General features: G+C 41.8%; 1 protein-coding gene across 5 annotated transcripts in view; it reads left to right on the forward strand.

Moving 5' to 3' along the window:
- The window catches only part of Hth (Meis homeobox homothorax), a 430,487-nt gene that overhangs the window by 244,255 nt on the left and 160,154 nt on the right, over nt 1-26,078 (forward strand). For all 5 annotated transcript variants that reach the window (XM_072889618.1, XM_072889616.1, XM_072889619.1 and 2 more), the window contains one exon: nt 10,180-10,287. In XM_072889618.1, the coding sequence (XP_072745719.1) occupies nt 10,180-10,287 (108 nt within the window). The remainder of the gene's footprint in view (nt 1-10,179; nt 10,288-26,078) is intronic.

Below are 26,078 nucleotides of genomic sequence, written 5' to 3' on the forward strand. Positions count from 1 at the left end.
TTCGAAGAAGAGAGACGAGAGAGAGAGAGAGAGAGAGAGAGAGAGAGACGGGCGAACGGTCCGCGCGAGCGACGCTGCGCAGCGTTGCCGACGGCGTCGACAGTGCTTTTCGCGTTCCTCGTTAGCTGGCAGCACGAGCAAGGCGCATTTCAACGCTACGGGTTTAGGAGCTGTTGTTGCGGAGTATATAACGTGCGCTTTTCGAAGAATAATTTCTTGCAGATTACACGACGAGATTACCACCGTTCGGCCCCGATCGAATTAATCTACGTGCGATATATTATACTTCTCTCGTAAGTAATATTTTCTTTCTTAGCAGCGAGTCTCTCTTGGCAGTAAGTTCGATTAATCTTTTGTGATTTTCGATTAAAATGGCCAAGTCGCTAAGTGCGGCTATATAATCGACATTTTGAATTCAAGGGAACAATGTTCAGTTACCGGATAATATTACGCGGCTCATTGAAAAGGTTACGCGAGTTTTTTTTTTCTTGTCCCGCTCTTTACATTTCGCTCTTTTGCTAATCATTATCTGAAATGTACATCGTCGATTATACGATGAATCGTATAGCCAATCTTTTTTCAATTGTATTCGCGGCAGCGGACTTGCATTAACAGACCGCAACGTGCGATCGTAAAACAGTAATTAATAGAGCGCGATCGTGTTTTATGCATTTTTATGGACAATTTATAATTCGAATCCCCCGTCGGGCGGTTCCTCGCTCTTCCCAGCGGCGAACAACCCCCTCCTACCCCGATCCGTCGTTGCACTCGATCGACCGTCGCTTTGAAATATAAACAGTGCATTTGCATGTTTTCCGGATTTAATTAGCTCCGATGCGATTATTAATTGCTCGCGGCCGCGGGAGTGGTCGCGCGTCGATACGCGTGCGTTCGTATTTACAATTTTCGTTCGTAAATAACAAACCGTGGCGACGCCGCGGGTCGGATTTTAACGAGGGAATTAATAATCCCGGCTGTATGCGGCGGGAGGCGAGATTGGGACTTGAGGACGAAGGGAGGGAGGACAGAAGGGAGGACAGAGTATGTATAGCGGGCGTGAGCGAAATTCGTGCCGAGAAAAGTCCCGATCGTTCGGTCGCGATTTTACGAGGCGTTTAGAAAAGAGCGCGCATCTTTTGAATAGCCGGGCGGAGTCGCGAATTTAATCCCGCAGCGGAGACTGGCGTCGAATTTATGACGTTCTCTCAATCCGCGTGATATATTACGCATCGAATCGCATTAAGTTCTCTATGAGTCAGCGTGCATTTGCCGTGGGCAGCGGACGCTTTCGAGTATTCTTTCGTTCTGCACGTTTCGACATTGTATATGTTGTAATATATCGAATCATGTTACAATCCATTGTCCGATAAATTTATCACGACGGCGATGATGATTTTTAATTTTATCGATGCTTCAATTATTTTAGAGACGTTACGTATAATCTGATTATGCACAAAGTACAATACACGTTTTATGAAATAATGTAATGCTTAATCAATATTTTTTTATAACACATTGTAAGCTTATATCAATCACCACCCACGCGAGCGTAAAAAAAAAAAAAAAAGTGCAAAAGAGTCACGAGAGCTATGCGAGTTTTACGCGTGATTATGCATTTCGGCGTTTCGCTCGGACAGATTGTCGCGAATACGTCTTTCGTTTCGTCGAGCGCGCCTGGCATCGGGTAGTTTTGTTTTACGGCCGTAATTCAAGTCGTCGTGCAGGGTCAGCCTACCGGGACTGCCGAGATAGTTTATCATCATTTAGTCCTCCCGACCTGCCGTAACATTTTAAATCTCTCCTATCTCGGTCCCGTGTGTCGTGGCCGGTCTGCGACACATGGCCGTAGCACGCACACGCATTCACGCGATTCACGACCTCACAATGTGCGCGCGGTGCGTAAGAAGGAGAGAGCGAGAGAGAGAGAGAGAGAGAGAGAGAGAGAGAAAAAGTACGCGGTGACTCGTCGAATAATATCTCGACTTTATCGACTGTTTACGTCTTTCCGTGTATGACCCCTTCTATCTTTCATGCGTTGTCGTTGCGTATAATAAAAGAAAATGTTAGGCGAATATATATACATAGAACACAAAATATGAGAAACGGATGAAATGAAAATCGGAATAAATGTGGTTAAGATCTTGCCGAGATCGTGAGGTTGAACATGCAATTTCTGCTAAGTAGATAAAACTTGACGATTAAACCATACGATATCAGTAATTTCTCAGAGTTCCTGGCTCTGGCTTTTGCTGACTTCGACAAATTATTAGCGGTTCGAAATATTCTTGCTTTTATTTCCACGTATCGTTAATACTTTAGCCATGACAGTAGAAGAACATTTTCTATAAATATATCGATTATATATATATATATATATATATTAACGGAGACGATTGTTCCACAGAACAGTAGAGTTGGAAAGAGAAGGAGATGGTGATGTAGGAGGAGTAGGAAGACTAGGGAAAGGGGATGTCAAGCGTCGTCGATTCGCCGTGAATTTACGCTAAGTGCAGTGCTGTTGCAGCCGGTGCGGGGCCGGTAATTCGGAGAACGTGGTCCCGGGGCCCCCGGGGGCGGATCAGAGGTCGGCAGGCAGAGTGCCAAAAAGAGAGGAGGTTCTGCGACCGACTACGCGGTTTATCCGAACACGGCGCGTCGACCCTTGCCTCCTCGGTTTCCACCTTCCGGCGCATACACGCACGCGGATTTGGCATTGTAACGTTAATTAAACTGGCGCGTGTCACGAGTCACGAGCAATGACGTCACTCGCGGTGATTTCTAACCGTCCACCACCTACGATTGAGAGCCGGGCTTTTGCTTATCCGACTATTCGTTGCATTCTCCGCTATTAATTTAACTGTATCCTCGTGGGTATTGAATGTCAACTATATTTATAATTTCGAGGAAATAAATCATGGCACAATAAATGTTTTGAATCTTCAAGACGTGCATCGCAAATCATATAATTTTACAAAATACACATTGAATAACCAAAAGAATTTCGATTTAATCGCTTCTTTAATAATGTATTAAAATCGCAGTATTGATTGATTGCAATATCCGATATCGACGATGCATTTTCACGATTGCGAGAGCCGCGAAGAGGCGAAACATTATTTCGCCCGTTCGAAGATTAAGTATCTGATTTATGATAGTAATGTAAGCTTTCGCGTCATGAGATCGATAGTGATTTTTATCGAATTATTGGCCAATACAAAAGTAAATAAGTGTAATTAGTCAACGTAAGTCAAAATAAGTAGTATTCGGTGAATATTGACTTAGCTAAAATTATAAAATTCTTGGTACTTGTTTCAATATAACAACGTATCTAATAATAAATCTCTATAATATAAACTACTAAAAATTAATAATAATGTATATATATAAATATTGAATCGTCACACAAGCTCAACAGATAATTTTTTCATAAGAGTATTACTTCCATGTTGTAAATTTACATATAGAATAAGGCTCATAAAAATATTATAAATTAATATTTTTATATTAATAATATGAAAAAAATATTAAGTGAAATTATAAAACACACTTTTTAGATATAATAATTTTTTAATGCAAAGAGATTTGAGAGAAAGAAAAAGGAAAAAAAAAAGATTAATATTAAGTGTTTTTTAATAAAAACATTGATAAATTTTAAAAATATTCTTATGCTTAATATGTCTTCTTCTATATGTCGTCTAGAATATACAATACATTTTTTAACACTTTCTTGATTGCTTAATGCTTCTATGTATACTGGCGGTTCTCAGAAAAAAAAAAAAAAAAAGAACTAATTTCAGACCCCGAAATGTTTCTTGAAACAGTGTCTGTGATGAAGGTGTCGCGCGATAAGGGCTTAAAATGCGAGCAAAAGGTGGCGCGATCCCTGCACACGCTAAGTGCCAGCGTAAATTCGGCTGTCGCGGGCGAAAGAGTGTTAATTGTGAATTTGCGTTTTATGGAGGAAGCGAAGAAGGTGAGAGAAGGCGCGCTGGTGCGCACATAACCAAGGCCCGGTGTTCTCAGCTGTCGCCGTTAAGTTAAGTTAACACCTTTGTTCGATCTTATCGCTCGATTTGACCGTCCGGGCCCTTCGACCATTTCCATTACGTGTTTAATGATAATCGCGTATTCGTTCGCCGCGCGAAATGACAACGTTGTGTTTGCGACCGAAAAATACACTCGCGGTACACTTGGCGACACGACGATTAAACGAGCGCATGCATCACTCTTCTCTCATATCTTTACTCCAACTAAGAATTATGCTTCTGCGAGCTAGTGCGATCGATACAGCTTATATCGTGTTTCAATTTCATCAAATTATCCTTCGTGCATTTTTTTATGTTCCCCATCGTATGATGGTCGTAATTAATGTTAAATTACGACCATCGCGCAGATAAATGAGGAGGTATATTATTAGCTACAAAGCTGGAATAATTACATGCGTTATGTGATAACGCCTAGGCTTAACGATCAATTTGTTCAATATCTACGCATGATTTTACGACACTAATAACATAATTCTTAATCGCGCACATATTATATGTTATCGCGTTACAAGTTCCTTTTTCCGTCTACATGCGCAAAAATTTTCCGTTATTAGAAGATGAGATGCATATTAACTATTTTGACTCGATATAACGAAAATGGCATAATATATACTGTCTGAAATTAATTACTGTACCGCTCGCGCTTAGTGAAGTCGTCCCGGTTCGTTCGAACATTTCGTACCGGCTGTTACAAACACCATCCTGTTTATCAATAATTTGAATTTGAAAGACGTACCGAGAAACGGCATCCCCGAGTTTGCAAGCCGCAACAAATTACGTCTATCGGGCGTCATTAATCACCCAGCATCTCCGACATCTACGAACGCGAACCTCCGTCCGTCGCCTTCTATTTATCGGAAAAAGACGATGTTTCTACTCACAAATGGGAAATAACAATTACATCACGACATCGTCCAACAACCTTGAAACACTAATTTATTCCACAGCGTGGTTTAAAAAAAAGAGTAATTAAGAGAAACGTTAATATAAATTTCAAAGCGTTACATAAATTTAAAGAATGATTATTGGATCTTGCGAATTGATCACGCGTCTATACTTATAATCTCCTTGCATCTTTATAGAAAATTGATTACAAATCCTGTCACTTTAAGTGAGTAGATTTACCGCCGGCATTATTACCGTAAATCGCGTAAACATTTGATTCTCCCCGAGTCCCGCAAGGGTAATTTTAATTAAGATAAGTGAGTTCGAGGTGTCGACGGCGAGGATTATTCGAAAATAATTTCGACGAACGTGTTATAATGACACGCCCGGTTTATCCAACGCGTTGATCTACGGATTACTTTTGGCCAAAGAGAGAGGATACCCATCCCGAATAAATTACTCGCCGGTAACGTCGGTGGGTGGTGATGGCGGTGGTGCGGGCGACGTAAGATTAGGCGGAGCTCGCGAAGGGGAGACGATGAGAGAGAAGGATGGAGTAACACGTGAAACAACGAGCGAAAGAGATGTTGAGAACGGCTGGAAGAAGTAAGAGAGAGAGAGAGAGAAAGATAGAGAAAGAGAGAGAGAGAGAGAGAGAGAGAGAGAGAAGCACGGACGAGCCAGAAGGAGAGCAGGTGCAAACTTGGCCTGTCAGGAAGTCGCTTACAGCTCGAGGACAAAAGCTTCCCCAGGGACTCGTGCGCGCTTGGAAGCGGCACTAGGGACATACAGGTCGGTCTGGATGCTGGAGGATGGTTGGAGGAAGATGGTTGAGGGAGTTAGAGGGGTTAGAGAGGGACGAGCCTAACTGTGAAATAACAGGGTGGCCTCCTCAACCCTCGCCTTGAGGATGCGAGCCTCATACGTCACTTCCTTACGGCGAAAGAGGGCGGTGTCTAAGGGTGGAAGCGAGTTATATTGATTTATTTATACCGAGGAAGCATCTCCGACGTGATGGGGTTATTGGGTACGCACCTATATCCTATAACATCCGCTAAGGTCTCTCCACGAGCGGTAGGCCCGGATACTGACGTCGTGGATCTTTCCCGAATCTCATTATTTCGATCTGGAATACTCTTAGATCGATGACGACGCCAAATTATCTCGTAGTTTATATTGAAATCTTTGTAATTATCAGCGTTTCTGAAGAAAATTTTTCAAATAATTCTTAAGGATGTTTTATTACGTAAAATCGTAGTAAATAAAAAGTATCACTTGTACATGCTTCTCTTATGTATAATAATGAAGCTTGCGAATTTGAAGAAATAATTTTAAAGATGAATTTTATTCACAGCTAAAGTGCAGAAATATAAATTTAAATTTCTGTTGCTTCTTTCAGAGAATTATTTTTAAGGATATTAGTATTTATTTTTTAAATAATGAGAATTTAATTACCTAACGAAAATTTTACAAATTGTTCTCGCATATATTCGGAGACTTATAAAAAAATCCAGAATTGATTAACTGACACAATCAACAGTTACAAGAATTTTAATTTGCAATAAATTTATCCTTGGAAAACGTATGACCACATTTAAATGATTAAAATTTAAAAAATTATGGAAATTAGTTTGAAATTTGTTGCAAAAGTATAGTTCAGATATAGAAGAAATATTCGATTATTAAAATAATTTTCACCGCGAATACTGAATGGTTCAAAAGATATTGAATATAAATCCACAAATTAAAACGACAAATGATAAAATCATTGATTATCAATAAAATAGTTAAACATCTTCTATATTTTGCCATTATTCACTGTTTTATTTCACTGCTAAAAATTTCTCGTTATAATTCATTGTCAAAAAATTCGATAATTTACCGAAAAAAAAACAATAAAAATTCCAAAGTATATTTCTGCATTTTAGCTACGAATAAATGATAAAATTTTGCGTAATCTTTATTACTCAAACTACATGAGAAAATAATATATTTGTCAAAATTGAATTTCAGCTATACTTTTTGCGACGATTGTACGTATAAAACATTTTTTAACCTAACAAACTCTTCCAGGAATTTTTGCATAATGTATTACATAATGACATAATGTATATGCAAAACCGTGACAACTTGCAATGATTGTATAAAATAAAAAAAAATATCCGTTGAATTTTCCGATGTCGAAACAAATTAGTCATGGAAAAAATCTCCGGCGACGCAGAAAGGGACGAACGACGTCCGTCGCGTGCCCCTCTCCCCCTCCTACGACGCGTTACATTCCAATTTATAACCGTCAGCTGTTGTTGGGCGCAAAAATAAAGCTCCATAGCGGGAATTCGCGTCGCGCATCGTGGCTATACAAATTCAGTTCCCGGCGAAGATGACGTACACGTCGTATCACGGTCCATTCACCTCCCACCGATCGTACCCCTCCAGGGCTTTGCCCGATACATGACTCGGCCCTGTGGCATGACTGTCGCGAACACACGAACCCGTTAGACCAAAGTTAACTCGCAATTTAGCTACGGTAATCATTCAAAGAAGACGTCTCACTTGATATCATTTAACAAATTTTTTTTTCTTTCGAGAAAACATTTTGCACTTGTTGCCAGATTATATTTTACAAACGTGATATAAATAAAAAATCAATTTTTTATTTATTTTTAATACGATCAAAATTTTATTTTAGAAAAACAATATTTTAACCCACGTTATGTTTCGAGCCCATTACTCTATTCTGTTGTAAAAGATTTTTACAAAGTTTATTTTATACATTCATCCGAATAAAACGTTCTTAACATTTTGTGACGTATACGTTCACGAATGTCACGTAGATTTGACATATGACAGTCGTCATAGTCGTGTACCGAAATTCGGAGAGTTTGGGTGAAAATACGGTAGAAACTCCAGAACTTTTTAGAATTCCCACGGTAAATCACAGTTACAGAGTTGATGGGGCGATGTGTATGATTACACCCTGTCTCCTAGCGGCTATAAATCTCCATCCATTCGCCCCACCCCACGTTCTAGGATTCTACAGGTATCCAAAGAACCTGTGCCTCCGAGGACTTCGAAATGGCCGTGACGTATGGTTTGCCGGTGCGTAATGGGGGTCGGCAGCGCAAGCAAATGACTTTGAATAATCCTGATATATTGTTTATTCACTTATCCGCGCGATGAAAAGATGAAATCTCCGTCAATGAGATATTCCACGTCGAAGCGAGAATGCATTTTGGATATTTGCATACGAACATTTAGCATATTCCATACTTTATCACTGTATCTTTCAACGTTTCTACGTTTGTACGTAACTTGTACGACAACATATCGATGAAGAGAAGTTTGTCTCGATAGATAGATTTGCCAGGAGATCAGGTGCCAGGATACTAATCTCTTGTCATTAACGCGATCCCGGCTGTCCCTCGTGTCGGAATAACCATTATTTTCGAATCACCGACGCAGCCCTGTCATTTCGTTTCACCAGAAACTGACGGGACGTACCGTGACCGTAACAATCAAGAGAGTTAAACGCACATCGCTCAGCACACTATAATCAACATCATTGGATTCGTTTTTAAATCCATTAGTTTGAAGCGCGGGCCGGTTATACTCAAATCGAACGCGGATTTCAAAATGATATTCAGCATTAATCCAGCTGTTGAATCCATCGAAAGGATTCGATTTCATATATTTCATTTGAAATTATAATTCCTCTGCATCTCTGTAAGATAATATGATAATTGATTGCATGTAAAAATGTTACAAGAACTTAATGTCGGTGCACTATGTGCGCGCTTATACAGAGGATGGGCTGAAGCGAAGCAATTTTCTGCTTTCCAAGAATATAATTTTCGCAGGGGGATGTGCCCGCTATATTTCCGAGATAAGACTATAGCTCCGCGGGATCTTCTCTCACCCAGCGAGACCCTACTCTCTCGTGTGAAATTACTTCGCTCCGCGGCTTACTCTTATCCCCCGGCGCCACCCTTTCTTACCGTGTATCCTCATTCAGCCGGGATCTCCCTGGAAATAAAGTAGATACCTTTCCTATTTTCGCATCTGGAAAATTGCAATACTGCAGCCGCGAGTGGTGCTCTGCGCTTGATAAATCAGTTGGGAGCTAGAAACTCTGAATTTGCGTTGCTGCACAGACAAATAAATAAGAAATTATTGTTTTGTTTTTTTTTTTTTTTTTTTTTTTTTCTTTTTTAGGTGAACTATTTTCATAAGTAAAATACGTTTTATCTTTCGATCGCAAGGTTCACGTGGAAGATTGCAATACTGTAGTCACGAGTAGTGTCCTGCGCTTGATAAATCAATTGGAAGCTCTAAAAACATTGAATTTGTTATTGCTACGCAAAGAAATAAATAAATTACTCTTTTGTTTTTTATAAGTAAAAGTACTCTTTGCCTTTCGATCGCAAGATTCACGTGACGAAATTGTTTAATATTACGCTTGAATAATGTAATCGTCGAGAGAACGAATGCCGCACAATTTAACACAAGTGTAGCTTCCTGTGCACTTTTAACTAATTACTATGATCAGCATAATTGTAGGATTATTCTTGGCGGAATAAATCGCATAGGGTTAACGTCGCATGTTACTCGGTGAAAAAAGAATATAAGCGCTTTAACAACATACATATATAGAGCAGAGTACGCGATAGAATCTGTTTGGCCGAAGTCGTGACGCCGACCATCACGAATCTTTTGCTTTCTCCATATCGACCCCTTCTGCATACTTTTTCTCCACAGCGTTGGCATAATAATGTTTTCGTGCGGGGATCGATACGAGAACATCTATTTTTACACGAGAACAGGCTATTTCGTGTTATCGGCACGATTTTCCTACAGCATTTCGAATGTGGCGTTGTAACCGCCGACGTTTTATCTCGAAACAAATCCATTGAGAAATTTTTTCCATAATTCAAACCTGGCTCGCGAAGGGGGAGAGGGGGCAATATCTTCTTTGTTTTAATGCATTCAAAGCGTGTAAACGGCGTTGGTCTGAAAGTAGAGATTTATAGATTTATACTGTTCCTTTCTCTAATATTAAGCCTTTTTTTTTGTTTTTTTATTATTAAAGGTAAAATGCACGATATCCGGTTTTAACGCAACTATACGTTTTAGAAATATGTTTATTAACGTCGTAAAGAATGAATGGCAAATGGAATGCCTGAGAAATTAAGTTTATTATAATGATGTTGTAATATTTTTTTTTTTTTAACGAAGAAAAAAAATGTTTCAGGTAAATGGTGTCCTCGTAGAGAATGGAGTTCGCCGCCTGACGCGCAACGTGCGGCGAGCGACGCGCGTCGTGGTGTCCTTTATTCCTCCGTCTTCCTCGGCAGTCCCGGTAAGTAGAGTTCTTTGTATAAATCTGAAATTCTTGCGCTTTTATCATTGCATTTATGTAAGCGCGTCGCTCTTAATCAAAAGCTGCCATTTGGCAATCTCGAAGTAATGAAAGTTCGTGTCAACTTCAATTACATGCTTTGTCTTACACGTAACACGCCCACATGTTGCAGTTCTATAAGAGATTTTTTTCAACACAATGTGTCTTTAGGCTTAAGGCTAAAATATTACGTCAATTGTTCGCAATGTTTACATCACCAGATGCAGTAAAATTTAAGATTAATTTTTATGGATTTTTATTACAACGTACTGATATCATTCAGTAATTCTTTAGCAATAAAAATGGTTACTCAATTATTATTTTTCTCCTTTGCTTTAATATTATTATTTTTTATTTGCTCTCATATATATACATTTACTTGTAAACCTTTTAAAAGCCAGAATCTCTCAAAATTTTGTTTCTATAATTCTCTGTTTCAATTGCATGTATTTCAGTGTATTTTAGCTGTAAAAGTTATCCATATATACTTTTGTATTTTGCTCTTTTTGTCATTTTATTTGTACAATTATTTTACCTATTTTTTTATTAACTGTTGTGCTCGAGGAAATTTTAGAATGTTGAAAAATAACTCTGACAATGACCTAAATAAACAAATAAATAACAGGAAGAATAATTGTAAAAATTAAGTGCCTTTTAAGGATTACACGACTCTGTAATTTTTTTTCGGAAGCAATCAATTTTTTCATCGACTAATACATTTAATTATAATACTTTTCAAGTGCGTAATACACAGTGTAGAGCTACGCGTAATGACATTCATGATGCGTGAATTTATTTTGGCTCTCGCCTGAATTAATCTTCAATCATTTTTAATCGTGCGTGCTATGCGTAAGGCAAAGAGAAAAGGCGCGATCGTTTTATGCGTGCACTTCGTGTGCGTTCAGTGGGAGGAGCGAATCGTTGGCCGCATAAACAAGTTTTAATCAGCCTCGGGCATTCGCCGCGTTGAATAAATATTGATATCGGATGACGCGACGGCCAATCAGGATCGCGGTTTATGAAACAGAACGCTTACATCTCGTTCGTTTCGCGCGCGAATAATTTTGCTTAGCAATAGTTAACGAGTATAACGCAATGTACCGCAGAAAATTATAAAAGATTTGTCGAAAACTCCGTTTATTATTCCCAAATTAAATCCACTTTATCGATATTGGCGAGTACAATCCAAAATATCTCACGTGCTTATACGTGGTATATATATATATATATATATATATATATATATATATATATATATAATAAGTTAAATTGAACGATATGGCAGTAGTTTTTTTTTTTAAAAGATAATGAGTGAAGTAAAGATTATAAAAAAAAATTTTTTGACATTATACTTTTGTTATTATCACGTTTTATTATCACGCATGCGCGATAGCATGCATTGTTGTTTGAACAAGAGGCGACATCGTGTCGATCCTCTTCGAGAGACATCAAGATCCTCTCGAATGCCACAGATAAGTATCGTGCAAGAGTGCATTACGAGGTTGCATTAGTGACTCGCGTTTGATAAGTGATCAAACTATTCCGGAAAGGCATCGAGTCCTGATATCACAGAGAGGACCAAGTATCGCGCATGCGTATACGGTCCGCGGGCCGTCTCCTCCATCCGTTTCTCTCTTTTTCGACTTCCCTCTCTCTGGTATCCTCCGCGAAGGAAGGACGGAGAGAAGGGCGAGAGAGCGAGCCGTCCGTCGTCGTCGGAGAGAAGATTGGCGCCTCGAGAGCGAGAAAGACGGAATTTCGCGAGTGCGAGCGAGCCGGCGTATCGTGCGAGCGGAGCAGAGGAAGCGAGAGAGCGGAAAGAGCGGTGAGAGGAGAACGAGATGGACCAGGGGATGCCGTCGTCTCCATGGCAACGAGGCGAGGCGGGAATGCGACGGTAACCATGGCAGCCGCGGGTTCCTCTCTCGGGCCGACCTGTCTGTCCCTCTTTCTGGCCTCTCGTTCTCCTCGTTCTCCTCGTTCTCCTCGTTCTCCTCGTTCTCCTCGTTCTCCTCATCTGGACCTCTTCCTTCCGCCCACGGAGCGAGCAAACGGCCGTACGGACGCCGCTCCTCTCGAGCCGATCTGTAAAGGGAAGGTGGGGCGGACTTGGGCTCGCGCAACGCTCCAGAGAGAAAGGGTTTTACTTTTTCTTCTCGTTTCCACCTTCGTTTCGCGCGGCCTCATGTGAATCCTTTTTTTCCGTATTCAGGAACACCGAGTCGATCTCGCGCAAATAACGAGAGGTATTCAATGGCGACGCGCGATTGCAAAATTTTATGCGATTTCGTGTTGACACTCCAAAACGCAAATCACATTTTTAAGATCGATGTAAAATATCAAATTTACTATGAAAATATATATGTTTAATTCCCGTTTATATATGTATATATATATATATATATAGAGTTATCCTTCGTTTATTTTAGAGTCTAGAGAGATAAACACAGCGAACAATTTTGAAGAAACGACTTCAGCCATCTTTTTCATTTTCTTTTCCTCATTCGACGCGTTTTTTTTCTTTTTTTCTTTATATCCTCAACTATAAATTACTTTTCAATATTCTCCTTAGACAAGCAGCACGTCAAACTTGCATGCGTAGTCGATAGCTATCGACATTCTTCGACATGGAAACGCGGTTCGCCATTCAGCTTGGGCGCGGAATATCGTAGACGCGCCTGATTATGTGCGACTGTTGAGGAATCCCGGGATTCCAGGCGTCGTTTAACTCTCGATACGTCGCGCGATGAGAGTCAAGTTTCTGCGTCGACGACGACATTAGCGTGCCTCCGCGTTTTCCCTGACTGCATATTTCCGTCTCGCCGTCTATTAAGAAGAGCGCGGACGACGACGGAGGTATCTGCCGACGTCTCTCGTGTTATTTCGAGTTTCGTAAAGAACGCGTTCGAAATGGCACGTTCTAACTGATGTCGCGATTTTTCTCCGATCATTGTAGACATCACGCATCATAAATCCCTTTGAAAGTTAGTCCAATCTTCCTCGCTATTTCGTTTTCACGCTAATATGACTTTCTTTTTTTTATTTGATTAACGAAAATCAAATAACAAATATTTTTATATTTCAAATTAATGATTTTATTGATAATAATTATTCAGAGCCTCTCCGAGTTGAGTAACTTTCATTACAATTTTCAAAGCGCGCGTTCGTTGAGATGGAATTTCGGCGGCTTCGAACAGGGTGGGACAAAACGAATTAGGATGCGGTAACAAAACAAATTCGTCGAAATTTCGTCAGAACCGGTACACGACCGCTCGCGCGCGGCAGATCTCGTTACGTTTACCGGTAGAAGGAGGTTAGCCGAGACGGGGAGCGATGAATGCTGGAGGAACGGAGGCGAAAAAGAGGAGGAGAGAGAGTAGATGGGTGGAATTCTCTCGGTTTGGTTTTTCGTGGGTCGCACATCACGTCTCTCTCCTCTCGCCGTCCCCATCGCGCGGAACCACCGTACTGTGCACACCCGCTCTCACCCCCTTCGCCGCTCCCTCGTATCTCGTTCTGCAATAGCACACGGCATGGCTCCCTTTTCCGTGAGTGTGTAACGTAATGTAAGGGTTGCGCCCGCGTCGGCGTTTGGGGTGAGAGAGTTTAAAACCCCTCGGGGCTTGAGGTCCGGGCCGGTTAGATTTATCGGATGTTTTGGTTGGCGGCCATTGTTAGCCGCTCTCTCTCCACTCTCTTCCTCTCTTTCGCCACTCTATGCACAGTGGCGTAGCTCGTACGTCGTTGCTAGAAAATCATTTTTCAATCTCCCACAGTGCATTTCGGGTGTCTATGGGTGATGAAAGAGAATCGACGTAGCTAGATATATCATTCGAGTCATACATTCGTTGCCGCACTTTGTATTTCTTTTTTGTCTAATGGCATATACATATACTTTCTACACGCGTCGTTCTTAATATTGTTCATTAATATCAATAATTAACCAAGTTTGTTAATTAAAAGCTTATGAAAAAGTCGAGAGGAAAACATTTTAAATAGAAAATGTTAAAAGTACTTTGCGTCGTGTAATGTAATTCTATCTACAAGTAAAAAAATTATTTTTCGCAATAATCTTGGATTCATAGCGTCAATAAATTGTGCACTGCGTTTATGCAATAGAGGCTTATTTGCAAGGCCTAATATATGCAACGAGTGTGTTCAGTTTTCATCGAGGAAAAAAAATGGTTGAATTTACGATGTATCACATCGCGTATATTATACTGACTATCCTATAATCTGTACAAAGTAACATTGCCAATCTCGATATAAGAAGCGGAATGTAAAAAACAGTGATGAAAAAAGAGATGTATAAGATAAGTGCAATTAAGGAAGATACATATGATTTTCTCGATTAAATCGTTATATAATCTACGAGAATATAGTAATGAAAGAAAGTTTGCGCGATTATACCAATATCTCGTTTGATTATCTCGTTACGCCATTGCGGGATATCCTTTCGTAGCGTTCCGCGTGCAAACATTCGTCGACGAAGCTCCTCCGCAACGCGGATCCTCGCCGGTATTGTACGCGGTAGTTTGAGCGATGTTCAACCTCGCGGCTCGCGACCCTTGGACTCAACCCTTTCGACCGCAGTTCCGTTTGTCTCGGTATACCGCGATTCCTCCAGGAGCCAGCGAGCATAGCCTTGTCACGTAATCGATACAATTCAACACGAATAAAATGCAACACGGTTTTTACCAAACCGGGTTTGGTGTATATTTATATTAAAATTAATTTTGTGTGATTATAATTATTCCATATAAATATTCAGTCATATTGACAATATTGAACAAAAATATTGACAATAATTATATACAACTCAATTTTTCTTTAATTGTAAGTTTCTTTAAGAAAGAAGAATTTTCTTAAAATTTTACATCATTATTTTTTCTATTAGGAAAATTAATGAAAAATATATATATTAGTTAATAGAAGATAGTACAATTACAACGATATACATGTAAATAAAATTGATAAAATTTAAAGGTATATAAAAAAATGGAGGGGAGGATATCGTAGAAGTATAGGAGTATTGGAGATTCGCAAGCGATTCCAAAATACGAATTAATTGGAATTTTATCGAACAATATCAGGCAAGTTCGATATCACGACTATTGGTCTCGCGGAAGAGAATTCGTTGCTTCGTTGAGAGCAAGTTACACAATAGCCGGTCCGGCGATATGTGATGGCAGAGGAGAATAGCCGAGGTAGAGTTTCTCTCGCGCGGAGCCGCCACAGGACCACCTCGTGTTCTTCGATTAGCAGGAGACCGACCCGACCATGACCTCTCCCTCTCTCTTTCTCTCTCTGTCGTTCTTCCTCTCTCCTTTTTTTTTTTTTTTTTTTTTTCATCGTCCACCGCGTACCATGCCATAGGTGGAGAAGATTCTCTCCTGGTCTCGCTTCCTCACTCGCTCCGTTTCTCTCGTGCTCCATCTCGTGGCACTGATTGGACGATCCATCACCGTTGCTTCTCTCTCATTCTCCTCTTTCTCCGTCTCTCTTTTCTGTCCTCTCCAGTCTCTATTGCCAAGGAGTCGGACGTACACGTACACGTCCGTGTGCACATATATATTACATATATATATATATATATATATATATATATATATATACGTGTAGAGGTACATTTGTGTGGAAATACGGACGTGACTTCATACTCACGCTCATGTTCCATATGTATATCTGTATATTATGTACACGCTTTACATTGTCACGTGTGCGTTCACGCGACTCTCGAACGTATGCACGCGCGCGCACTGGACTCTTGCATACCATCGCCCAAAGGGGCGGCCATTCTTGTAAGAGGGTGGGAGGGTAATTGGTTCCCATGGAGGTAGAAAACGCCTCGTTCGAAAACCTCTCGCCGAAACTGCACAGCTGGAACGTACCGGCGAAAATAGTTGGCAGAGGAACCAATTCGAGAGAATGTCATAGGCTAAAATTATTTGTGATTGACAATCGCAAACGAGAAAGTCTTTACTCTGGATTGTATTAATTTTTTTTTTTTTAATTAGAGCTATTCATTGTCGATTACCGTTTTTCGATAAGATCATTACACATCAATAATGCGAGAAAGGAAATAGAATAGCTCGAACGCGAAAGAAGAGCACGCGTACGATAAACGTGATACATGTCGAGGAATATATAAGCTTGCCACCATCTACAGTTCGTATTCATTAGTTCCTTATTCAAAGCCACGGAAATAGTTCCGGAGTTGCGAGAGGCACAAAGCACAAAGCTCTGTCGCGGAACAATGAGAGGCGAAGGGAGCGCGAGACAGGGATAGAGAGATAGTGAAAGAGCGAAAGCGAGAACTGCAGATTTCATGAAGCCCAAGATAGGTACAATGGTTTAGCTGGCGAGTACATCATCTCTGTCTCTCGCCGTCTCTCTCTCTCTCTCTCTCTCTCTCTCTCTCTCTCTCTCTCTCTCTCTCTCTCTCTCTCTTTCTCTCTCGTTCCGTTTTTCTTTCTCTATCTCGCTTCCTATGTGCTTCTCAGTCCCTCTGCAATATTCATATGTGTTGAATATATTAATGCGCCGGAGATATGTAAAGCGTGCGCGACTGGAAAGCGCGCCGTCTCCGCTAGCTGCCGCTTGCTGCCTGGCTGGCTGGCTGGTTGGCTGGTTGGCTGGCTGGCTGGTTGGCTGGCTGGCTGGCTGGCTGGCTGGCTGGCTGGCTGGCTGGCTGCAATATTAGTGAAATGTGTCTCGGAGTGCGCCCATGTGCGGCACCGATATTAAACAGCAGCCGTCATTGCATCTGCTCTTTCCCGGTAACCCGTCTGCTCCATGCGTGTTTCCATCGGAAATCTCGTTGGTCCTCCGAATTTCGATTCCGGACCCTCTGCTCCGCTCTCGCCTCATTCCCCTCCTCTTTTTTTCCTCAAGTCCTTTTTCTCTCCGCTTCCACGTTTTTCCGACATTTTCTCTCGTCGGTTCTCCGCCTCTTTCGCGAGAATAATTTTATCGTAAGCATGCAAAGGTACCGCTACATTTTCCACGATATGAAAATCCGGTCTATGATAGTCCATCATGCAAAGGATCCACCGAAGAAGCAGATGCGCGTAATGATCAGAAAATTTGATACATTGTATTACAACAATATTGTATTGCAATTATATATCATACTTTAACGCGTGCGCAATGTATTTATTTTTTATCCAATTAAGATCTTTCTTATATGCCTGCTATTACATAAATTAATATTATTTAAAGTAGAAAAAACATAAACTTATACAATTAATAATTTGTGGATGTTACTAACGAAAATATTTTTGAAATTCTCTTTAGATAATATTCAGTATATTCTTTTTAAATCAGTCACGCAGCTCAGAGCATTTTCGCATTACCCTTATTAATGAGTGCGTTTTTTTCTTCATGGATATAGATGGATATGCCGAGGCTATTACTATGCAAAATAATTACGACTTCACACCTGGCTCTTTGGCAACAGCATGCTTTAATGCGGTATTCCATTTGCTTGATGATTCAATCTCTAAACCTCCGTGCGGAATTTGATTCTTCGTTCGTTTTTACGAAGCCCATAATCGGACATTGAACGCGACAAAGGCAATCGAGCTCAACGAAAGAGTAATTAAAACGTAAAATTTACGAAAGGATTGCATCTCGCTTGTCACTCGAAAAAAGAAAAAAAAGAAAGGAAAACCCGACGTATCGCCGATATTAAAGGAGGATAGGAGACCCTCGCTCGCAGGTAGCTCTCTCTTTCTCTCTTTCAACTATATTGGTCTGCTTCCACAATTTTTTTGCGGGAGAAATGAATACAGCTAAAAGAGTGCTGGCGGAGGGCGAGTTAAAGCCGTGCAAGAGAAAAAGGGGAATGTAGAAGGGGTGGTTTCGCGATGTAGCAGTACGATGCAGTATACGGTATAATCGGTAATACCGGCACATGGGCACACGCCAACTTCCTCTTTCCCATCTCTTCCTCCCCTTCTCCCCCGATTCTCCCGACTGTGTACCCTCCACCTCCAACGTGCCCCTGCACGATTCTCCCAGCCCCGGCAGCGGCGGCAGCGGCGGCGGCGGCGGCGGCGGCGGCGGCGGCGGCGGCGGCGGCAGCGGCGGCGGCAGCGGCGGCGGCAGCAGCAGCGGCAGCAGCAGCAGCGGCAGCAGCAGCACCCAACCCAGACCCTGGGGCTGTCAAACGCAGGCCGAATCTTCTTCTGCTCGTGACAGCCTGGAAATGAAGAGAGTGCCCCGCGTGGCGTATCCTACCCGCTTTCGTACGTTAACGCACGTTCTAGGTACGTACGAATCGTGCACACACGTGCGGACGCGCGCGCGCTTATATTATCCCTTTAATATGTGGTTGAGCACCGGCGCGAGAGAGTAGGTACCGCTCGCGGAATGAGAAGCTACGGCTTAATGGACCTACGGCCCTTTTTCTCTAGTCCCTTCTTTCGTCCCTCGCTTCGATCCCGACGATCGCTTTCGGGCATATCTGCTTCTTTGTGCATCGATTGCGTCGGTCTTTGCTTAGTCGTAGTTATTTAAATCGCGCACACGAGGTCGTGTCTGCGCATATTTTCCTTTTTATTATTATACGATATCTCTAACAATTTAAATAATAAATCAAAAGCGAAATTTAGTCGACTTTCTTTGCGCGCGCAGATACAGAAGGTAGATTGAAAAGTATTAATACCCGCAAGTTATTTTGGTCGTTTCTACACATCTATTACACGCATGGATTTTGACTTGTATCTTTTTCATTGTTTCTTTTTTTATTGAGCGAAAGGTTTTATCGCGTTGGTAGTTACTTTAAGGAACGGGACTAAAGAGTTTGAAAGGATCGGATCCCTCCACCACGCCGATTACGAAGCACTTTTCGAGCGCGATCATTAGCGCAATTATTATTGTGTCGGAGCACAATGAGCGCACCGCCATCGCCGACAACAATGGACGTTGAAGGTGAAGAGGCGAAGGGATGAAGCGCGCACCGGCGATGGAGCGAAGTGGCTGGCCGTAGAAAAGAGAGGAGAGCCGGTAGATCGCCGTGATGGAACGAAATGAAAATAGAACAAAGGCCGCGAGCGAGCACGTAAAAAAATGCTAATGAACAGACGCGGCCATTGTCGTTAATTGCATTTTGTTTTCTGCCGCGTAACTCGCGCCGACGTCGTTTGATGCAGGCCCTTTCACGGCGGCATAGAACATTGCCGATTTCTCTTAAAGGAAAAAAACGGAAGAAAATTTAACGCTAGGCAATGAATACCGTGAACTCTCGCGTGCTGGGATTCTTCGCAATTTATTAAAAGTGACCACAATGATCCACCTATGAAATATATATGATCTTAAATGTACAACTTTCCTTACTTGTGTCGGTGTCGCGATATTGCATACGTTGCGGTAGGGTCAGTGTATCGATCCTGTTCGATCGGTGAACTAAAGTATAGCTCGTTGTTAAAGGGCATGGTGCGAGAGAGGTGCATCTATTAGAACGCGCGTCGAGGCACTTGATGCGTTTACATCGTTGTACATCGGGGCTTGGCGTACACTCCGAACGATATTGCCGCTACGCCCGCTGTGTTATTACGACATTACATTCCGCCGTACATGGTCCATCGCGTACTCCACAAGTACAACAAGATCTTTTCGTTGTACCGTATTTTTTTTTTTACTAGATCTCTTCTCCCTCTCCTTCCTCCATCGAACTTGTATACGGTAAATCTCGGCAAGAAGCTCTTATATAATGCTTTGTTATACAATACTTTTTCGAGCACGTTTTAAAAGCAAACTTAGAATGATAGTAATTTTTTACAAGATGATGCACGCAATGCGAAAAAATATATAATTAATCTCGAAAAAATTGCATATTACTATACATAGTTAAAAGCAATGTCGATATATGTAATTAAATATTTAGTTATTTGCATAAAATTTGAGAGTGATATAATATATGTGGAAATTTTCAAGAATTCTTGACACATGAACATAAACATTTATCTTACAATTAATAACTTTATATGCACATTGTGCGAATTGATCCCGCGTTTCTTTCCCCGTTCACCACCGATCGTGTCCGACGCAAACATTTTTGGTAAAATATTGCGACTGGATTTTGACACCTTGGCGTCGTTAATTAGCAATTATCGCACGACTTTTATTCCAGTCTCCTCGCGTTTAATTACAATGTCGAGAGAGCGGAACAGAAACGCGCGGAAATCGTCTCGTGTGTTACACACTCTCGGTTACCTTCCGGACATGACACACCGGCTCTCATGCCCAACACGTGCCCTCGACTGGTATCGTCTGGTATCGGCCGTGTCAGACACACATGGTCACGCACACGAATCGGCACTGACGTCGTAAACGCCGAGCGTGTGTACGATTCGATAATGAGGTCACAGCTTCTTCGAGACGAGCCTGGAGCGAGGTCAAAACGCGCGTATTTGTCAAGCACAATATGACAATACATTTTAAACTGTCTCTCCCATTATGAATGAACATATCGTTACTTTCAAGTGTCTTGACAAAATATGAATACGGAAGCAAATATATGTTGAAACCTTTTGCGTTTAATAAATTTGATAAAATTTGTAGTTTTAATTTTAGATTTTAGAGAATCGGGTATTTAATAAATTAAATAAAAATGCGCGAATAACAATAGAAGTAGATTTACCATAAATACAGAGCGCGGTTTCCCCCGCTACTCTTGAATTAAGCGGTTCTTTGTTTGTTTGTTGTTCCGGTTTGATTCTTTTGCGAAGCGTACTGTGGAGGGTGCGCGGTATGGGTCAATGGGAAACTAATTGTCGGAGCTTGAAGGGTGCAGTCAGAACCAGAGGGGGGCGGTACAGCGGCGTTCGCTGTTACTCGAAGGGTCGATTCGAGGGTGGTCGAAAAGTCTAAGCACTCGACGAAAGCCGGCGAAAAGTAGCGGGCGCCGCGACGGGCGATGAGACTAGACGGTTGCAGGAGTAGTGGTGATGCCGTGCCGTGGCCGATGGTGATGCTGGTGGCGTAGCGATGGTGAAGGGAGAACGAGGACACTCGAATGAAGAGGGCCGACAACAGATTGCCACGGCGAGAGAAACAATGCCATCCCGTCCCTTCCCCTTGCTGCCCCTAATCTTCCCTTCTCGGATGCAACGTGCACGCAACGCGCGCTTCTACGAGGCACTCGACGACTCGGCATCGAGTGTTTCAATGGCGTATTGACTCGGTTACCGAAATGACACGATCACGCGCGCCGCACTCTGATCTATATCTTGTATCTATTTCCTCGCCAGATTCCGCGTAGTAATTACGCGTAGTATAATTAAAAGACAGATATAGAGTAAAATATGTTTGTGGATCGAGGAATTGAATTGAGTCTTGTAATTTTATATTTAAATATATTTCAGAATTTATATTAACATTTTAAAATTTGTAAGAAAAATTAGATCAATTTCAATGTAATACGTATAGGCAACAGTTAACTAGATCGTCTATCCAGCGTATATTTTAAGAAATTTGCGAAATTGCAGGCTCGATGCCCAAGGGTGCTGTTTATGGTATTCTTTAAATTCTGCCTGCGTAAAATATAAAGTATCGACATTATGTATTTATTATAATGCGACCTAGAGGCAGGCCGATCGAGCAGTCACGTTGCTCAAGAGGTCTCGAGAGAACCGCCGAGCCGGTAGGAGAAGGAAGAGACTCGAGAGGAAGGGTCGGGAATAATCAATTTATCACTGTGCAGGTGCCTCCGCGCATTTACATATGCGACGACGTTGCAGTCGTGGTACGTGGTGTTGTAGTCGTTGTTTTCGCGTTCACGGACATTTATGCGCGTGTGCGCGATGCAAATTGACGGTAGGCGAGCGTTCTGGCGGGCGTTTCTTGCTTGATAACTCGATGAGAATATCGGAACATCGATAAAACAATCTTTTATTATCACGACAATGTTTAGCGTGTATTTCGGCAGCTAAACAAAGCAAAAAATATCGCGCATGACATTAAAGAGATAGATGATTGAATACTCGATGCAAGTAATGTGAAGAAGTTCTCGCGTAACGTATAGAACGTGTGATGTGCTCGGAGCAACGTTAAGACACTACGGTGACCTTGACATCGGTAGCGCGGTATCTTTATAAATTCGTCTTCTTCATTAATCATAAGAAGAAAGACAGGGGTCGCGGGCCTTAAAATATCTTTTACATAATCTCCAAGCAGCAGCAGCGCAAGCACGTGACGCTGACACGCGAAGGATCAACGTCCTGAATCGACGATCGGTTGATCGTAGCCGAGTCACGCTTTAAATATCTCATTCTAATTTTAATAGGGCGAGAGCGTTGCATTAATCGTTAACAGCCGCGATCACCGACAACCTGCTTCTGTTGATCGGCGCTAAGGTCACGTCTGTACTTAATCTATCTCTTCAAGTGCGCCGTAAAACTGGCGCTAATACGAGCGCAATCTGAGCGCGCATTGATTTACGAGGTCGTACGATCCACGCGCCATCCACGGTCCCCATCGCTCGACCCCTCGTTGATCGTCCTCGTAACCGATATTAAGTTTGTTGTTTCGATACGTAAGACGCAAAGTCGCCTAATATTTCTCTCGTCTTGTACGTTTTACTGCTGTTGCTTTTTTGTTTTTACGTTTCAAATAATTTTTTTTTTTTTTTTAATATTAATATGCGATTCCGTGCAGAAATTAATGTGTAAATTTTTTTATAGAAAGTAAACATTTATTTGTGCTTGTACATACATGTTTACGTATTTGACTTGTTAATCTTTCATTTCATTAAGTATTTACAAATAGTATATTTCCTAACGTTATTCTAGTAATCAGATATGTATAGCTTTTTTTACCCGTGTAATGCAACGCAGGTCGCACAAGTCACAATTTCTCGCACTTTACGAACCTTCGCTTCGGCGAAGCGCCCTCGGCCGATGTCACGTATCGAAGCTACACGTTCCTTCGTTTTCAACTTGGTCGCATCTACTATTTTTTTTTTTTTTTTTTCTTGCGACTTTGCAGCGACATCAATGACGGTCGGCTGTAAAATAATCGTAAAGTAACGGGACGTTTCGCCCACGCGATGGGTCTTTCGTGCGACGTTACACACTCTAACACCTACTTCTTCTATCTGCATATCGAACAGCGCGACTCTTCCCTTCCATTCGCCGGCTCACTCTCGTTTTGGCCTCTCGTGAGATAGCGACGTGCCGTGCGAGGCGTGTGTTACTGCACACCGCCATAAGGGGTTAGGTTTACGACTTCGGCCGACTGTCGATATCGCTGTGTCGTTCTAGATGTCTGCCTGACCTCGGAACTTCTAGCTTCGTAAACATGTTCTCTCGCGGCCTTACGTATACCAGCCTGTATTTGCCCGCTCCATCGCATCGTTGCGTTATAAAAGTCCTTACTATATGTCATATAATGACTCTCTTTATTGAGAGCTTGCTCTTGTAGTATTAACGATTTGTTTTATTAATATTTATTTATATTAAATTTTATGATAAAAATAAGAAATGTAGATAATGCTTTCTGAGAAAGTTGAAGCGTTTTTCTAAGCGTCAAAAGAAAGAACGCAGTAGAATTCGGTACCAAGTTATAGTTGTGCTTGCCGTCTTCCTCGTCGTTGTCGTCTTTGTCGCAGCTGTCGCTATTTTGTCTGCCTTTCGATCTCTTTCTCACTCTCTCTCTCTTCAGCTCTACCTTCTCTGTCTGTTTATTTCTTTCTACATTACTATCTTTCTCTCTCTCTCTCTCTTTCTTTCTTTAGATCCCTTTAACTTGTTCTCTGCCGCTCTCTTCAAAAGCTATTCCGAATGCCGTGCTCCCGCCGCTATTTTGGTTACGTTAAAAATGCATCCATCGAGCCACGTCAACGCGCCCATTCGCCGTCGCGTCGTCGACCTTTCTCACAGTCGGAGGCTAACGTTTCCACGTCGATCCCCGATCTCCCAGAAATCACGAGGAGCGCATAAGTAAGACGCCATTAAACGACCGCTTGTACCCTCGCTCGAAGATGCTTTTACAGTGGCCCGCTAATTGACGCTATTGTAAATAAGATGCTTTCCATCTCTCTTTGTCAACTGTCATTTTACATACACGATGGTTGAATCACCGCATTGTGGCTATTTCAAATGCAAAATTACGTTTAGCACAGCACTTTGCGATCTCCGCGGGCAATGTCTTTCACAGAAAGCGAGCAAGAGAATTTCGGTTGATCGTGAAACAGCAAAGCTTGCTTTTGATCCTTTGATTTGATTAAATAATTTTAGAGGTAGTATATCTAACTTGGATGTTGTAAGCATTTTCTTCAAATAGCTATCCGTCGTTTACATTTTTGCATAATAGTTTCGTCGCGGCAAAGATATATATATACACGTTCGCAGCCAATTCTACATCGATCGAGTGTAGACGAATAGAAAAAGAGAAAAAACTTAAGACAGAAAGAGAGATAAGAGAAAGTTACGGCAGAGATATGTAGCTTAGAGACTGTAGCTTACAATTAGACGTAGGTAAGATGGAGTCTGGTTTGATGGAATGCTGTTTCCATCACAACCTACTGCCCTCTCTCGCCCCTTTCCCGATGTTTACCACCTTATGTGCGCCATCCTCCTTTTGGAACATGTGTGTGAGCCCGTGTTAAGACGACCCTCGCATTTTCATGCGACCAATCTCGAATGCTTAGGAACGAACAAGTCTGTAGCTACTTAAAGCAGTCAATCGAACGAATCGAACCATATTTGGATACCCATATGGCCTCCCTTACGCGTCTCGATTACGTTTGGTTTATATATATTGTATATTTAAAATGGAAATAATCATCGCTCGATTAGATTCGATTAGAAAATGAAAATGTATTTTTCGTCACTTACGAATGTAACCCACATAATTTTTATTTTCTCTTTTCCGTTTTTTTTTTTTTTATATATATAGTTTGATAACTCTTATATTTTAATTTTGATTCGACAAGAGTCGACATTATTTTTGAAACAAGTAAATCCTTTATACCGCATATATCAGATATGTTATATATGATAATCATTTGTATGTGTCTCGGCTGTATCCGACAAATTCGGTCGCTTCACTTGGCTCTTGATATTCCATCACGTTCGTTGACGGAACGACAAAACATTTCGCTCCTTTAGTCTGGCTCGTCACGAAGGGATGTAAGTCAACGGAGCACTTAAGCATGGCGCTCGGTGATGCTTGGCACTAAATAACGCGTCGCGTCCGAAGAGAAGAGGAGAGACGAGGAGGAGCCGCCGGCCTCTTTCTCGCTTTACACGTTCGTCTGCTTCGCGCCGCTGTCGTTTCTTCGTTCCGTAGATGCGTGCCGTGGATAAAAAGCTCCTTCCAAAGCTCCTTGTGGCCGACCGCTCGCTCGGTCTTATCGTCGATCGGGGTACGTCGACGCGGTCGATAGTCGACATGCTCGTATAAAATATCGCGGCCGACTTTTATATCCGCGCCCCAAGTTTGACACGCCTGGGAGAGAATAGCGCGTATCTGATTTTTCGTCGTGGACGCTCGCGGAAAATTGAATGTCTGTTTGCCACGATAATTCACCCTTTGTATCGGAAGCCCGGGATCTTCTTGCTTCTTCTGAGCGCGAGCCGAGCAACGAAAACTGCAAAATTCGTATCGTCGCTCGTCAACGCGTAAAAGCATACGAAGGGTTTGCCCCAGTTGGTTCCGTGATTGTAGAACGCCGAAATCTGTCGCCACGTGTTTTATGGCACGATCAAATTGGCGGGTGAGCCGCGACCGAAAGGGGGAAGTTGTAA

The sequence above is a fragment of the Anoplolepis gracilipes genome, chromosome 4 (genome assembly GCF_047496725.1).
Source record: "Anoplolepis gracilipes chromosome 4, ASM4749672v1, whole genome shotgun sequence".
NCBI lineage: Eukaryota > Metazoa > Arthropoda > Insecta > Hymenoptera > Formicidae > Anoplolepis > Anoplolepis gracilipes.